Raw genomic sequence first — 15,000 nt, 5'->3', positions numbered from 1 at the left:
TCTCGCTTTATGTCCAGGATCTGGGCATTGACAGCTCGTCGTATCTTGTACACCACTTTGCTCCAGTTCGCTAAATAATTGTGCCTAGGAACCGAGATATCGGGACAACCATGTCATATCTAGGAAAAATAGCTTTTAAGTTATTTCCACCTTTTCCCCCCGTATGTTAAAGCTAGAACACTCATTCCAGAGATTGCTTGAAACGTTACTGACTTGGAAGAACATTTCGTTGCGCCTCGTTGTGTTGACTGTTGTTTGCCGTCTTCGAGTGACTGCAGTTTGTCTCAGCTCGGCTTAAATACCTGGTACCCCGCCTCTGTGAAGGTTGGGCTTGCGTCATATCATCATATCGAAGATCACGTTTCCGACCCACGTACCACTACGTTCCCGTAAGAATGGTTTTCCACGTCGAGACGAGGGAACTTTGCCTGGTTTTATGGGACATTGTAGGTCTGTGATACTTACTGGTTTGCTTTTGCTAACCTATTTAGGACGTGGGATAAGGTGATCAGATGTGGGATTATGAATCATTGGTATATTAGCTGCGACGCAAATCATATGAATGTGATATGTTTAGATCTTGTGTGCTCAAGTGGCTGTTTGTTTACATATTCAGTTTCCAGACAACTTTATGTCTTTAGTTTACTCCACTCAGACACTTTAAATCTTGGTGTGCCTCGAGTTTACTCGACTGGAGAGTCATAAAATTTTGGTGTGCTTTGATTTGACGACAGAAACTGGCGGATATTGCCGGCATTTTAAGTATCAAACATTGTCGTCAAAATCGTTAAGCTGTTGCATCTGAGATGGGGATCAGGGGGTCGTCATTATCATGCACGATTCCAATACTGTTTGGATGATGGCAACAAATACTGTTCAACGCCGTGATCTGTGAGGATCAGGATCTTGATGAACAAGGTTTGGATGGTGGCAGTTTTGTTAGGTCGTGCCTTGCCCATCACGGAACACACAACTTCAAGGCTGACGGAGTGGTGCCCGACCTATCAGAACCACATCACTGTGGGGGCAAAAAAAAAAAAAAGAAAAAATGTATTGGGTTAGTTGAGCAGGTCATGTTCAAAGGAATGAGTTTCAAGCATAATGCAGTTGCCGGGCTAATTGTTTGCCTCCTTACATACGTATATGGTGATTACAGGGCAAATGTGATATTAGATTATGACATCCCTCAAGGGTCTGTCCTGTCCCCTACATTCTTTCTCAGAAAATACATTTTCCTTTAGACTTCAGTTCTATTCGCTTGGCGGACGGTTTCATAGCTGTATCGGCACTTCAGCTTATTTTTTCTTCCACTCTTTACTCCAGTTCCCACTATTTTTGTCTTTCTTTTGAGAACGTAATTAGTTCCTGTCTTAGTTCGGACCTGTGCGGAATTTCAGAATGGGAAGCAGTACCCGGGTTGCATTCAACAGAGCAAAGTGCTCAGTTTCGACCCATGTCTCCTCCTTAATCTCGCGTATTTTCCCACTGTCAAATAACAACGTTGTAGTTGAACTTTGGAGTTACGATAAACATGCTATGCGTAACCATATCCTCTCCACTCCGACCTGGAGGAGACCCTGCTAATTAACCTTGCATATCATCATCGCCACAAAATCTCCCTTCTAGGAACTGGGCATGTTGCTGTTCAACGCAGTTGTTTTTTCTTCCGAGCAGGTATTTGATATCTACAGGGGCCTCATTTGCCCCAGTAAGGAAGGAATACTGGTGGCATAAGAAAAAAAAAAATCCCGCTTCCTCCAAGAGGTTATCTTGGAGGAAGCGGGATTTTTCTTTTTTTTTTTCTTTTACTAAATCGATGTGGCCAAGTGGAGAAAGCTGTTGGCCATTATGAAATATAAAGGATTTTATCAAAACGGCAAAAGTCAATTACAATATATGGGTCGTATTGTATTTCATAGATATATTCAACAATAGCGGTAGGAGACCAATGGGAGACCATTGTTGTGATCTCTATTCTTTGGTCAGTCATATATAGTGGGCACGCATGGCTGTGCTTGTACGTGGCCGAGTTTCAAGGAACCTGCACCAGCTCGATGTTCGCCCACCTGTTCGTACGCGCTGCTCACGATCTTACTGGTATGATATAGCCTTAGGTTTCCCTACACTATATTGTGTTATTAGCGATGATGCTTTTGTAAATCACTTGTGGATACATGTTAAACACCTGGAGCACAGCGAGGCGATCCTTGAGCACAATGCCACGACCTTTAGATGTGATGATGTAACCTTTGATTTGCCCCAAAGACAGTACTCTCAAGTGGTACTCCGGGCATCCGTTAGTCTTTTACCTCTTTAATCGAACTTGGAACTGCACATGTGAGGCCACTTTACGGTTCATGTTATTTGCATGACTGACCCATGGATGGTAAGGCCACTTCCCCACCAGAACGACCCGTAGTTTAGGTAAGTATGAATTCATGCTCAAGGATATTATAAATCTTTTAATATGCATCTAGAGGAAATGAAGTACATGTGTCGCGGCTTTTTGATGTGTCGGAGAGGGGTAGTGTAGTCGTCGTCTCAGTGTCCGTATCCGTGACCTGTAACCGTGATGTTTGAAGAAGGTGGCGGGTGGACCGTAGTGCTTGGGGTGGTGAGCCTTGCCGTAGTAGCTGACCTTGGCTACGTAGCCCTTGTAGTGGTCAGCCGTGTAGTCCACCTGAGGTAAGAGAGATAAATTTATGAGGAATTCTTAAGATTTTATGTTAGTTCTGGGATTTATCATTACATGACATCAAAGTGTAAACCTGGAGAAGCTGACTTACCCTTTGTTTGCGACCGTCAGGGAGGTTGACCCAGTAGGTGCCCCAAACGTTTTTACCGTCAGAGCTCTCATGCTGGCCGAAGTCGGTGGCCTTGTAGTGGTCGCTCACTCCGTAGTTGAACTGGTAGGGCATATATCCCTGTGGACGTAATGAAACGTTTTGGTTAAGACATTTAACTTTATCCAATCTAAGATACTGATGTATATAAAGCTAGAGGACTGTGTTGATCATGATGATCATTACTCCACTCACCGAAGGATAACTGTGTCCATAGTCGCCTGGGTCAGCCGTGGTCGCGGCCACCACCACCAGAGCCAGCAGCACCTGGGGACAGAAGACGATGTCGCACTTGATACTCAGACTCGCTCATATTTGTTTAGTACGAAAAGAACATATTTCAAAGTATATTTTGGTTTCCATCTAACGGTAGAAAGCACACGTAATGTAGGTAATAAATTTTACTGTTTGCAAAACCCGTTGTTAAATGATTTATAGTATATAGTCTCCGTCTTGTACGTGACGACCATACTGGTCCACATGGAAACGCTACAGTTTACTAGGTGTTACGTGAAGTTTTCTGTCAGTAGAGAATCTGCGTCTGCGCCAGTGTTTTACAAGGTCCAGTGTTTCTTCCTCTCAGCGTTAATGTTTCTCAAAATGAAATTAAGTTGTACACGTTTTATCAACGGAAGTACGTGACTCGCGTGTTCATAATCCTTGCTGCAAGGTTTATGAATTGATATATATCTATCATTATTATTATTATTTTACGTCTTCCTTTCACTCTCTGTCCCTCCCTCTCCCCTCTTTTTTTTATTCTAAGTAAGTGTGCCATGGTAGGCTTAGGATCAATATATCAGAACCACTCTACGTAAGAATGCAAAAACGTCAAACATTTCCACATTTCGCTGCCTTAATAAGTGAATTTGTAAATCGAGAATACTCATTGCAAGTAATTACTTGAAATGTTACTACTGACTTGGTAGAACATTTTGTTGTGCCTCGTTGTGTTGGCTGTTGTTTGCCGTCTTCGAGTGACTGCAGTTTGTCTCAGCTGGGCTTATATACCTGGTGGTACCCCGCCTCTGTGAACATTGGTCTTGCGTCATGTCGAAGGTCGCGTTTCTGACCCATGCAACAATACATTCCAAAAGAATTCTTTTCTACTTCCAGACGGAATTTTGTCAGGTTTTATGGGACAATGTCGATCTGTGATTTGCTTGTTTTGTATTATTTTGGACGAGGAATATCACGATTAGATGTTGGTTACGATACAAATCACATGAAAGTGATATCTTTGTATTTGCTTTCTGTGTAAGGGATAAGCAACGTTTCCTGCTTTTATGGTGTGCTGAAGTGGCTGTCAAATTGCACTGGCCATGTTTATCTGAGATTATTAATTTCCAGTTAAGTGCAGTTACCTGCCGGATTTTGTGCTGTATGTGCGTTACATAGATGGTAATTGGTGGGCAAATCTTGATTTTATATTGGAATATCCCTCAACGCTTTGTCGTATTACCTACACACTTATGTTTTGGAAAGAATATGATTTTTCATCTTTAAGACCCTAGTCATGCCTAGGCCTACGATTCCATCGCAATCCTGATACTACAGTGTACCATTTCATCCTCTCATTACTCCATTACTCGATTCTTACTTGAATTTCATTATTTCTTACCTGAATTTCGACCTTTGCACAAATCTCCGAATAAGGCAGCAGTCAACAGCACAAAAACGCACTTTCCTCCTGCTTGTCTTGCTTAATCTCTCTCATTACCCACTATCAAATGTCAAAACATTATAGTTGAACCTTGCAGTAACTTAAGCATAACCATGTCCTGCACTCCAGCCTTCAGACCCCTTTCATCAACACTACAAAATCTCCCCAGGTGCTGGGGGATTCTGCATAGCAAGCTCAGTTATTTGTTTCTTCTGAGCACCTCTCTCATATCTACAAGGCCTTCGTTTGCCTCTTGAGTATAGGAGACTTCTCGCATACCTGGGGTGGCTCTTCATCTTCTTCCCAGAACGGATTGTAAAGTATTTTACTCTCCTCTTCCTCTCTTTAGCCATCCCTTTCCCAGCGTGATGGTGCTTTCTTCTTCTTTTACCCTTGGTTATCCTTTCGTCCACTGTTACGAGAACGAGCTGCTTGTCGGTCAACACGGAAGACTCGGGACCCGTGGTATCTTGCTAGATGCTGCTTCTCATAGCCTCTCCGTGGAGACGGCCACCACACGAAGATTGACCGTTATGGATGCCTCTTCCTTTCCAACGAGTTGTGGAATTTCATATCATAATTTCGTCTTTATTTCTCCCTTTTGCCTTTGCGCCTTCAAGAGGCAGGTTTTAGATAAATTCAGGAGCTTAGATTAATCCTCTTATTTAGTTTTCTTTATTTTTCCTTGTTTTGATATTCTCATTGGTTTCCATTTTAAACCGACATGGCTGCGGCCTTCGTATGTTCTATGTCCGTGTCGTGTCGGCTTCTGTAGAAAGGGAATCAAACACATTCCTTGAAATGATCTCAATAAGATCTCTCTTGTAAACCAAAGGATTATTTTGGACTTTTATATGCGAGTAAAGTCGATGTAAATGTATACTGTATGACCGGAAGGATGAGAGTGCTGAAGCACAAGACTAACTTCGAAATATTTTATTCTTTGTTTTACGACATGAGCTTCCCCAGAAGAATCATAGAAAGGGTAAAAAAACTACATATACACCAGAGGTCGTCCGAGGTACCCACCGAATAACTGCCGCTCCTTGATTGGCTGTCGGGACCATCTCCTCTCCCCCTGTGTGGTTGTTAGTAGTGAGTCTCGCCTCACAGGGCGTCCGTCACCAACCTTATTCCCTACTGCCCTGGCCAACCTGAAGAAGACTCCTTCCCAGTGATTTCTGTAGCTTTGTGAACCATGGTATACGGTGACTAGGTTGTGTTCCTTTACCTCTCCCCAGTCATTTTCTCTCCCTCACCTGTGATTAGTCTTGTGTTTCATCACTCCACCCTTCCACTCATCTGTCATGGATAACAACCATATATTTTTTTTTTTCAAACTATTCGCCATTTCCCGCGTTAGCGAGGTAGCGTTAAGAATAGAGAACTGGGTCACTGAGGGAATATCCTCACCTGGGGATAGGGAAAAAAGAATACTTCCTACGTATTCCCTGCGTAGACCGCATAATATTTGGTAAACCTTGAAAGGTAGCGATTGGGGACCATTGGTGTGGCCTTCTTTGGTTATAGTCACTTTTGGACACGCATGGCTATGCAGACTGCTGGTACGTGGCGCAGTTTTTGTACGAGCCGTCACGATTTTAGTCAAATATGATGACCTTTGTTCGCTTCTAGTTTTTTTTTTTTGTTTGTTTGTTTCTTTTTCGGTGTTGGTGGTAACAGTCTCGTAAACGACTTGTGGATACATTTTAAAGTCTTGAGCACGATGATGCAGTCCTTGAGCACGACGCCACGACCTAAAGCTCCAAGTATAGTGGTGTCACATTTGACCTTCACCGAAGCCGACTCTCAAGCGGTGCTCGAGGCATCCATTTTCTTTTAGACATATGTCTTGGTTATAATCGACTGGAATTTGCTTATGTGAGGCTACTTTAGGGTTTATATTATTAACATTACTGATACATAAACTGATAGTCACCACCCACACACCGTGACCCTCGAAGGAGAAGTGAATAAATAGATTCATAATCAAGGTTATATATTTATTAATAGTAGAAATACATTTAAGGACATAAAAGTGCGTGTGGCACGGCTCTTTGGTGTGTCGGAGAGGGGTGGTGTGGTCGTCGTCTTAGTGTCCGTATCCGTGACCGTAACCGTGATGTTTGAAGAAGGTGGCGGGTGGACCGTAGTGCTTGGGGTGGTGAGCCTTGCCGTAGTAGCTGACCTTGGCTACGTAGCCCTTGTAGTGGTCAGCCTGTGTAGTCCACCTGTGGGTAGAGAGATACGTTTGTAAGATATGAATGCCAAAGTTGTACGATGGCTATGGAATGTACTATATAAATGACGTTATTGGAGTGTAAGTAAACCTGGAGAAGCTGACTTACCCTTTGTTTGCGACCGTCAGGGAGGTTGACCCAGTAGGTGCCCCAAACGTTTTTACCGTCAGAGTTCTCATGCTGGCCGAAGTCGGTGGCTTTGTAGTGGTCGCTCACTCCGTAGTTGAAGTGGTAGGGCATATACCCCTGTGGACGTAATGAAATGTGTTTCATTTAAGACGTATAGTATTAGATCCAAGTTAAGATACTGTTATGTATGAACAAAGAGGATTATGTTGTTCACAATCATCGTTACTCCACTTACCGAAGGATAACTGTGTCCATAGTCGCCTGGGTCAGCCGTGGTCGCGGCCACCACCACCAGAGCCAGCAGCACCTGGGGACAGAAGCACGGTGTTGCACTTAATACTCAAGACTAGCTCAATGTTTGCTCGGCACGAGATGAAATATTTTCACAATAAATTTCGTTTTCCACTTGATGGTGCAGAGATCGCTTGTTAATGGAGGTATTGATATTCTGTTATTCAAAATGCCAAGAGATGCAGTTGAAAGCTTGAGTAAATAATTTATGGAATATGGCTTTTTAGGGATAGGTCTAAACAAGCCCTCTCAGATACCCTAAAGTCAAATTTTTTTTTTTTCCACTTTTTGCATCTAGTCGGTAAAACGCACCAAATGAAGGACAGTCATACAGCTTAAGTAATGAATATCAGCCTGTAGGGTTCTGACGTAGACCTTTTGTGATCTCTGTAATCCTTCTAGCGTTATCGCTCACAGGATGAGCACAGGGTGTAACACAACCCAACCGTTGATATCGGCACGACTGAAAAACTTGTGCCTGCTTATGACCTTAATTATCCGCAAGTAAGTGTTGTACAATACCAGTTGTTCGTATATATATATATATATATATATATATATATATATATATATATATATATATATATATATATATATATATATATATATATATTCTATGTTAACAGTTCACATGAATTTTTTTTTCTAACAGTTAATCAGAACCATTTGTTTTTTTCTTATTTTTCTTTGCAAGTTCCACGTTTCCTGTTCTCAACGTCAGTTTTTCTTAAGGCGAATATTAATTACTTCACGTTTCATCAGCTGATTATTGTGACTCACGTTGCAGTAATGTTTACTGCTTGTGTATGGAACAAATTATTATGTTTTCTTGCTCTTCCCGTTGCTTTTCATAAATAGCTGTGCCGTGGTGGGCTTCAGAACAAGATAGTACCGCTCAGGGCTTCAGGCACTTCAGATATTTCCACCTTTGCCGCCATTGTAAGTGAATATCCCTCATAAGTTATATAGCGAGAACACTCATTACAAAGATTACTTGAAGTGTTGGTACTGACTTGGTAGAGCATTGTGTTGTGCCTCGTTGTGTTGGCTGTTGTTTGCCGTCTTCGAGTGTCTGCAGTTCGTCTCAGCTGGGCTTAAATACCTGGTGGTACCCCGCCTCTGTGAACGTTGGTCTTGCGTCATGCCGAAGGTCGCGTTTTTGTGCCTCCAGTACCAGTACGTTCCCAAACGAATTCTTTCGCACTCGAGATGGAATTCAGCCGGGTTTTGTGGGACGGTTGTCGATCTGTGATGCACAATTTGATTTGCTTGTTTTATACATTTAGGATGTGGGATATCTTGATTAGATGTTGAATTAGAATGATTAGTATATCATATGTATGATACATAGCATCAGAAAGTTTATCCTCTTCTCCAGTGTGCTGAAGTGCTTGTTGTTCGTTCATGTATTTCGTTTTCTGTTAGTCTGATGACTTCAGTTTACTCAAAGACATTAAACTTTGGTGTGCCTTGAGGTTACTCAACTGAAGAGGCGTATGGTATTCCTTAAGTCTTGGTTGGATTTGTATTATTCTCTAGTGTGTAGACTGGAGTCGCATTGTGCCTAATGTGCCGTGAGTTCTAGCACATGGGGATTAACTAGACCTGGGTGAATTGTAAGTTTTAAACTTAATAGGAAATGATCGTTGCTTCTCGTTGAGTTGACAACTGTTAATTACGTTTTGGGTTCGCACTACTGGAGAGGCAGTAAACATCGCGAGTTCTAACTAGCTGGTGAGTGTGTGTGTGTGTGTGTGTGCAAAGGTCTTTTCCACAAGACTTATTTCATATCTGACCGAAACTTATACTTATCAATATTGGTAACAGTTGTGAACCTCACTTTGACGACTATATTAGTAGGTGAGAATTTAGTGTGATGTGGAGTTAGATGTGGTTCAAACAGATAGGTATATTTCGTGCTACTCTGAGATGAGGACGACAAATCCGTTATTATTTCCTCCTTATATTAAGGAATGGATGATAAATTGCTTCGTAAGAGTCACAGTTTATATTTGTACTTACTTCATGTATACTGCTGGTGGGAAGTTTCGACGATACAGGAAGCCACACGCAATTTTGCAGTGAGGGAATTTACCCAGGGCGAAGTTGCCGCCTTTGTAGCTGTCAGACGTTGTAGTCGAAGTCTTAGGAGGACTGTTGCGTCTAAGGTGTGTGGTCAAAGGGTAATCATAACCACGTCAGTGTGAGCCCTGATATTGTACTACTTGAATGATGGCACCAAATGCAGTGGCACACCGTGATCATTGAGGATTACGAAAAGAAGGGGATGAGTGATGGCTGTGTTGACAGTGGCCAGGTTGAGGCAGGGTCGTGTCCATCATAGAAACACTAAAACGTGAAGGCAGACAGAGTGGTACTCGCTCCGTCAAAACCGCATTACTTGGAAGGTAAATAAAGAAAAATCTAGTTTAGTTGCACTGGCCATGTTTACTTGCCAGGCGAGTTTTATACTGTGCAGAACGTGCCGTTAGACTGGGATATCCTACAAGGTTCCGTCTTTTGTATCTATTGAGTACACTTTATTTTCTCCCTATTCACTCCCACGCCGATGATTCTTCTTCAGTACCAAAACTTCAGCTTATTTTCTCTTCCCTTCGTTACTCCCGTACTCGTTTTATATCGGGCACAGAACATGATTATTTCCTTTCTTAGTAAAACTGGACCTGGGTAGAACCTGGGGATAGGGAAGCAAGCGGAACTGGGCTAGGTTTGCAGTCAACGGTGCAAAAACTCACTTTCTTACTCTCTCTCACTCACTTTCCTAATCTTTCATTTTACTTAATCAAATTTCAGAACATTATAGTGGAACGTTCGAGTAACATAAACATGTCATGCGTAACCATATCCTAATCCGCTCCAACCTGGAAACTTTCCTAATCAACATCACAAAATCTTCCCAGGGGGCTGGGGATGTTGTACAGTGAGCCCAGTTATTCTTCTTCTAAAACTTGGTTCCATATCAGCAGGGGCCTCATTTGCGCCAGTATGGAATACCGCTGGCATATATGCGGTGGGTCCTCTTTCCTCCTTCTGTCTTTTAACTAGAATGTCTATCTATCCCTTTCCCTGAATACCGAAGTTATGGAATCTATGTAATTCTTCTTCCTTTATTTCACTTTTTTTCACCCGTTTCCACCGTCAAGAGTCAGGTGTTCAACCACCTCAGAACCTTAATTTTATCCACGTTTCCTTTTCTCGTTTTAATGTACACGTTGGTTTTCATTTTAAGCCAATATGGCCGCGACTTTCGTACATTTTTTTGTTACAGCCATGTCGGCAACAACAGAAAGTGAACCATTTTCCTTAAAAGAAAAAAGGCATTACTTTATTTAAGTTACCATTTGATCATCTCACTCATGTCTCGTGTGTAAACCATATATATATATATATATATATATATATATATATATATATATATATATATATAGGCCGCATTATATTTCCTAAAACTGTAAAGGGAGCTATCAGAGGCCATTGTTGTGATCTGTATTCTTGGCTCTGTCATACATCGGACACGCATGGCTGGGCTGGTACGTGGCGCCGTTTCAAGGTACCGCACCAGCTTGATGCTCGCCCACCTGTTTGTACGAGCCGTCACGATCTCAGTTGGATAGTATTACCATTGTTCGCCCCTAGGAGGGGTTGTGTTTTCCCATCTATTACTGTGGTAACAGTCTTGTAGATTACCTGTGTTTGTACTTGTTATACTCGTGAGCACGACGACCGGCGCCAAACCCAGTAGCACCTCCAAGCGGTACTCGAGGCATCCATATTCTTTAAGCATGTGTATTCTGGTTTTAGTCAAGTGGAAATTGCTTGTGTGAGGCCACTTTAGTGTATTTATAATTGACATTACTGAGACGTGAATGTCACGGCCAACTTCCTCAATTTGAGCCATGTAGGTTAGGTAAATTTAAATTCATGGTCAAGGATATGTATTTATTTATTATATAAAAACTAAAAGCTACAAAGGAATGAACGTTCCGTGCGGCACGGCTCTCTACAGTGGGAGAGAGTCGTGTAGGTGTAGTCGTCAGTCGTCTCAGTGTCCGTATCCGTGACCGTAACCGTGATGTTTGAAGAAGGTGACGGGTGGACCGTAGTGCTTGGGGTGGTGAGCCTTGCCGTAGTAGCTGACCTTGGCCTACGTAGCCCTTGTAGTGGTCAGCCGTGTAGTCCACCTGTGGATGGTGAGATAAATTTGTAATAAGATATGAATGCCAAAGTTGTATGATGGCTGTTGGATTTACAAATATAGATGACGTTATTGGAGAGTAAGTAAACCTGGAGAAGCTAACTTACCCTTTGTTTGCGACCGTCAGGGAGGTTGACCCAGTAGGTGCCCCAAACGTTTTTACCGTCAGAGTTCTCATGCTGGCCGAAGTCGGTGGCCTTGTAGTGGTCGCTCACTCCGTAGTTGAAGTGGTAGGGCATATACCCCTGTGGACGTAATGAAATGTGTTTCAGTTGAGATATATAGGATAATATCCAAGTTAGGATACTGTCATGTATTGAAGTGTAAGAAGGGAGAGGTTTGTATTATTGATCATGATGATCATTACTCCACTCACCGAAGGATAACTGTGTCCATAGTCGCCTGGGTCAGCCGTGGTCGCGGCCACCACCACCAGAGCCAGCAGCACCTGGGGACAGAAGAACGGTGTTTGCTTGGCACGTAATGAAGATATTTCTCAGTGTTTTATATTCCATTAAATGGCAGAGAACATTTGTACTGCAGGTAGTAAGTAACACTGATTACAAAACCCGTATATGTGGGATAGAGCTCCTCTCTTGTGCTTGCTGAGGAATGAACATAAGAATCCCCAAGGAAAGGCTGTACTTTATCAGATGTTTAAGTAAAATTATCTTAAGAGAATATATGTAATGTGTGTGTGTGTGTGTGTGTGTGTGTGTGTGTGTGTGTGTGTGTGTGTGTGTGTGTGTATGTTTTAAGTTCATCATTTACATGAAATTTGTGTCGCAATGAACCTGCACCAGAATTTTACAAGATCCACGTTTTCTGCTCAAAGCGTTTAATGTTTCTCACGTTTCATCTACGAAACATTTTGTGACCCGCGTGGAAAGAAAAAATCCCTTACTGCGTGTGTTATGAATTAATATCTATGTCTCTTTCACTATTCTTATTATTAATTATCCTGTTCCTGTTGTTCTTATACCGTTTGTTTCGTTATTTTCTTATTCTTTTGACTAAGTGTGCCGTGGTGGATTTCGAACCAAGATATCAGAACAGCTCAAGTTAAGGGTAAAAACACTTCAGATATTTCCACCTTTTGCAGCCTTTTTGAGAAGTGATTTTTTTCGCTCGTGAGATAAAGCAAGAACACTCATTGCAAAGATTACTTGAAATGTTGGTACTGACTTGGTAGAACATTGTGTTGCGCCTCGTTGTGTTGGCTGTGGTTTGCCGTCTTCGAGTGTCTGCAGTTTGTCTCAGCTGGGCTTAAATACCTAGTGGTACCCCGCCCCGTGAAGGTTGGCATTGCGTCATGTCATCACGTTTCTGACCCACGTACCAATACATCCCCCCCACCCCTGCCCCTCCTACACACACACACACACACACACACACACACACACACACTTGCGGGTTAACTTCCTGCCGGATAGTACTCATCGTGTGGTCATCTTTCACTGCGGCCCATCCTCATGACTGCGTTCTCTTGGGTTGAATTTCAAAAACGATGTATCAGATCGACTTTTAGGGTTTTGTCTAGGTTCATTTGTATAATGCAATCCTCCTCGCTTTTCATTTCCTTGATGAACTTTGCGTCACCTGTAAATAGTTGATGGTAGGAGTCTATACATTCTGGCAGGTGATTAACGCTGATCAAGAAGAGATATTGTGCAGAACAGGACACTGGTCACACACCTCATCTCATTTTGAGATGCTCCCTAGACATGAGTCTTCTCCTCCCATCCACTTAGAAAATCCTCCGTCCATTGAAGGAGTCTGCCACCTATTCCCTCCTGGTGATCCAGTTTCTTAACCATCCTCCCATGCGATACAAATCGGACGCTTTCTGACAGCTCAGATTCATCTGTCCAGCTTCTCTATTGCCCTGTGCTGAGCTCACTCTTTCGTAGAAATGGAAGAGGTTCATTATATGCAGCCTTTTTTTTCCCGAAGCCGTGTTGTCTCTCAAGTAATTTCTCCTGTGCAGGAACACATCCCTTTCCTGTCTGGTTATCTTTTCCAGTACCTCACAGACCACACTTGCCAGGGATACCAGTCTTTGTGTGTGTGTGTGTGTGTGTGTGTGTGTGTGTGTGTGTGTGTGTGTGTGTGTCCGTAAAGGGAGTTTTCTCTAGTTCTCTTCCACAAGACTCGATCTTTTTTTTTTGTCCTTAACGAAAGCCATCGGCCAACAAATTTTGTTGAGAGTTACGGTGAGCGTCACAGTTTGTGGACTGTATAGGTAGACGAGAATGTTTCTTGATACGAAGTGAGTTGCCGTAGAAACAGTTATTTTAGTTCACTATTTGTGACCGTAGCAAGAAAATTCATTGTGGTATTTAGTTAACTGGTACACTATTTCTTCAGGGTATATTTCGAGTAATGAAGACGCCGAAAGTCTTCTCTTTTTCTTGCAGTACTTGAGGAAAGAACGGGAAACGTTTCGTAAGAACTGACGTAATTTGTGGACAGTAATAGTTACCAATTTAGTGGGTCCACCAATGCCTCTATGTAAACATTGCCTCAAGGGTTCCGTGTCTGGGAAGTTTCACCGCAGATCCAAGACTTTGGTCGTTCCAGCTAGTCGGGTGTGTTAACCACACCTTGGAATTTCCGTGCATTTTGCTGAACGCAGCAGACTTGAGGATTCTTTTAACCCCAAGGAACATATCAAGATTATTTTGGAGTGCAGGAACTTTTAAGCATTCTCCTCGTTTTAATCCCGAGGAACTTTTAAGCATTCCCCTCAATATAGGATTCTGAATAATCATCCGAGACACCAAAGAATATTCATGGTCTTCAAAACAGGAACGTAAGAAAAATCAAATTGACTCTGCATTCGCCGAGCAATGTCTAAAGCATTTTTCATTCATCATGGACGAAAAAAGTTGTATCGCTCAGGACGTTCTCTGTGGTCAGCGCGCGCTGGAACAGACAGATTACACGAAGGCTCGCTTTCTGACTCCATCTCAATAACTGTGATTATCTTGACAGACGTTTACATTATTCGAACCTGTGATACAGAGTTAGCGTTCTCGATGCTCGGCCCCGAGCGTACACTGTGAAACTCTTAGAGCCGTCGCTTGATTTGACAGTGTGTTTTACCTGTGGGACTTTAATGTCATCATTCGTTGGAAATTGCCAACTTTGGTTCGTATATACTTTATTATTGGTCAGCAGTTCAGATTATCGGAAGTTTTAGTCACATTCAGTGAAGTTGGCTTCGTGAGGCCCACATACCTTTAGAAGTTAAAACTCATGTTCGTACCGAGGAAATATCAGACAGATTCCATGGTCGACACTTCCTCACCGTGGGGTGGAAAGAGCTCTGAATATTCCTGTGAGTTTGTAGCTTAGTTAATCTCTTTATGCAAGTTGTTCCACAGAAATAAAGAACATTTTTGAACTCATCCATAAAATACTGTCAAGGAAGATAAACAAGAGTACATTGACGGACTTGATACCTTTCCTTGATGTTGTTTTACCATAGGGTTTTTCATCAGTCTGTGCAGTGAGGTAGATTTCCTTGCATGTTGAATGTGTTTACATGCTCGAGTATACATGGGGCATTGGTGAGACTTTCTGTGTTACTTTGAGAGCTCGCAGACTCAAAAGAGA

General features: G+C 42.4%; 2 protein-coding genes and 2 pseudogenes across 2 annotated transcripts in view; all 4 read right to left on the bottom strand.

Annotated features, from left to right (window-relative positions):
* Positions 1-286, bottom strand: part of LOC139757961 (cuticle protein 7-like) — a 1,629-nt gene extending 1,343 nt beyond the window's left edge. Inside the window, exon 1 of the mRNA XM_071678895.1 lies at positions 214-286. Within this exon, the coding sequence (XP_071534996.1) occupies positions 214-225 (12 nt within the window). The 5' untranslated portion in view covers positions 226-286. The remainder of the gene's footprint in view (positions 1-213) is intronic.
* A 2,240-nt stretch (positions 287-2,526) lies between these two features.
* Positions 2,527-3,819, bottom strand: LOC139757959 (cuticle protein 7-like; annotated as a pseudogene).
* A 2,676-nt stretch (positions 3,820-6,495) lies between these two features.
* LOC139757960 (uncharacterized) lies at positions 6,496-8,233 on the bottom strand. The gene is made up of 3 exons (XM_071678894.1): positions 8,180-8,233; positions 7,111-7,182; positions 6,496-6,992 (listed from the first exon to the last, which is right to left on the bottom strand). Exons 1-3 carry the CDS (start codon positions 8,189-8,191, stop codon positions 6,720-6,722), a joined length of 357 nt encoding a protein of 118 aa, XP_071534995.1. The 5' UTR covers positions 8,192-8,233; the 3' UTR covers positions 6,496-6,719.
* A 2,871-nt stretch (positions 8,234-11,104) lies between these two features.
* Positions 11,105-12,621, bottom strand: LOC139757958 (cuticle protein 7-like; annotated as a pseudogene).
* Between the last annotated feature and the right edge of the window lie 2,379 nt (positions 12,622-15,000).

The sequence above is a fragment of the Panulirus ornatus genome, chromosome 29 (assembly GCF_036320965.1).
Source record: "Panulirus ornatus isolate Po-2019 chromosome 29, ASM3632096v1, whole genome shotgun sequence".
Taxonomy (NCBI): domain Eukaryota; kingdom Metazoa; phylum Arthropoda; class Malacostraca; order Decapoda; family Palinuridae; genus Panulirus; species Panulirus ornatus.
This window is presented reverse-complemented; position numbering and strand designations above follow the sequence as displayed.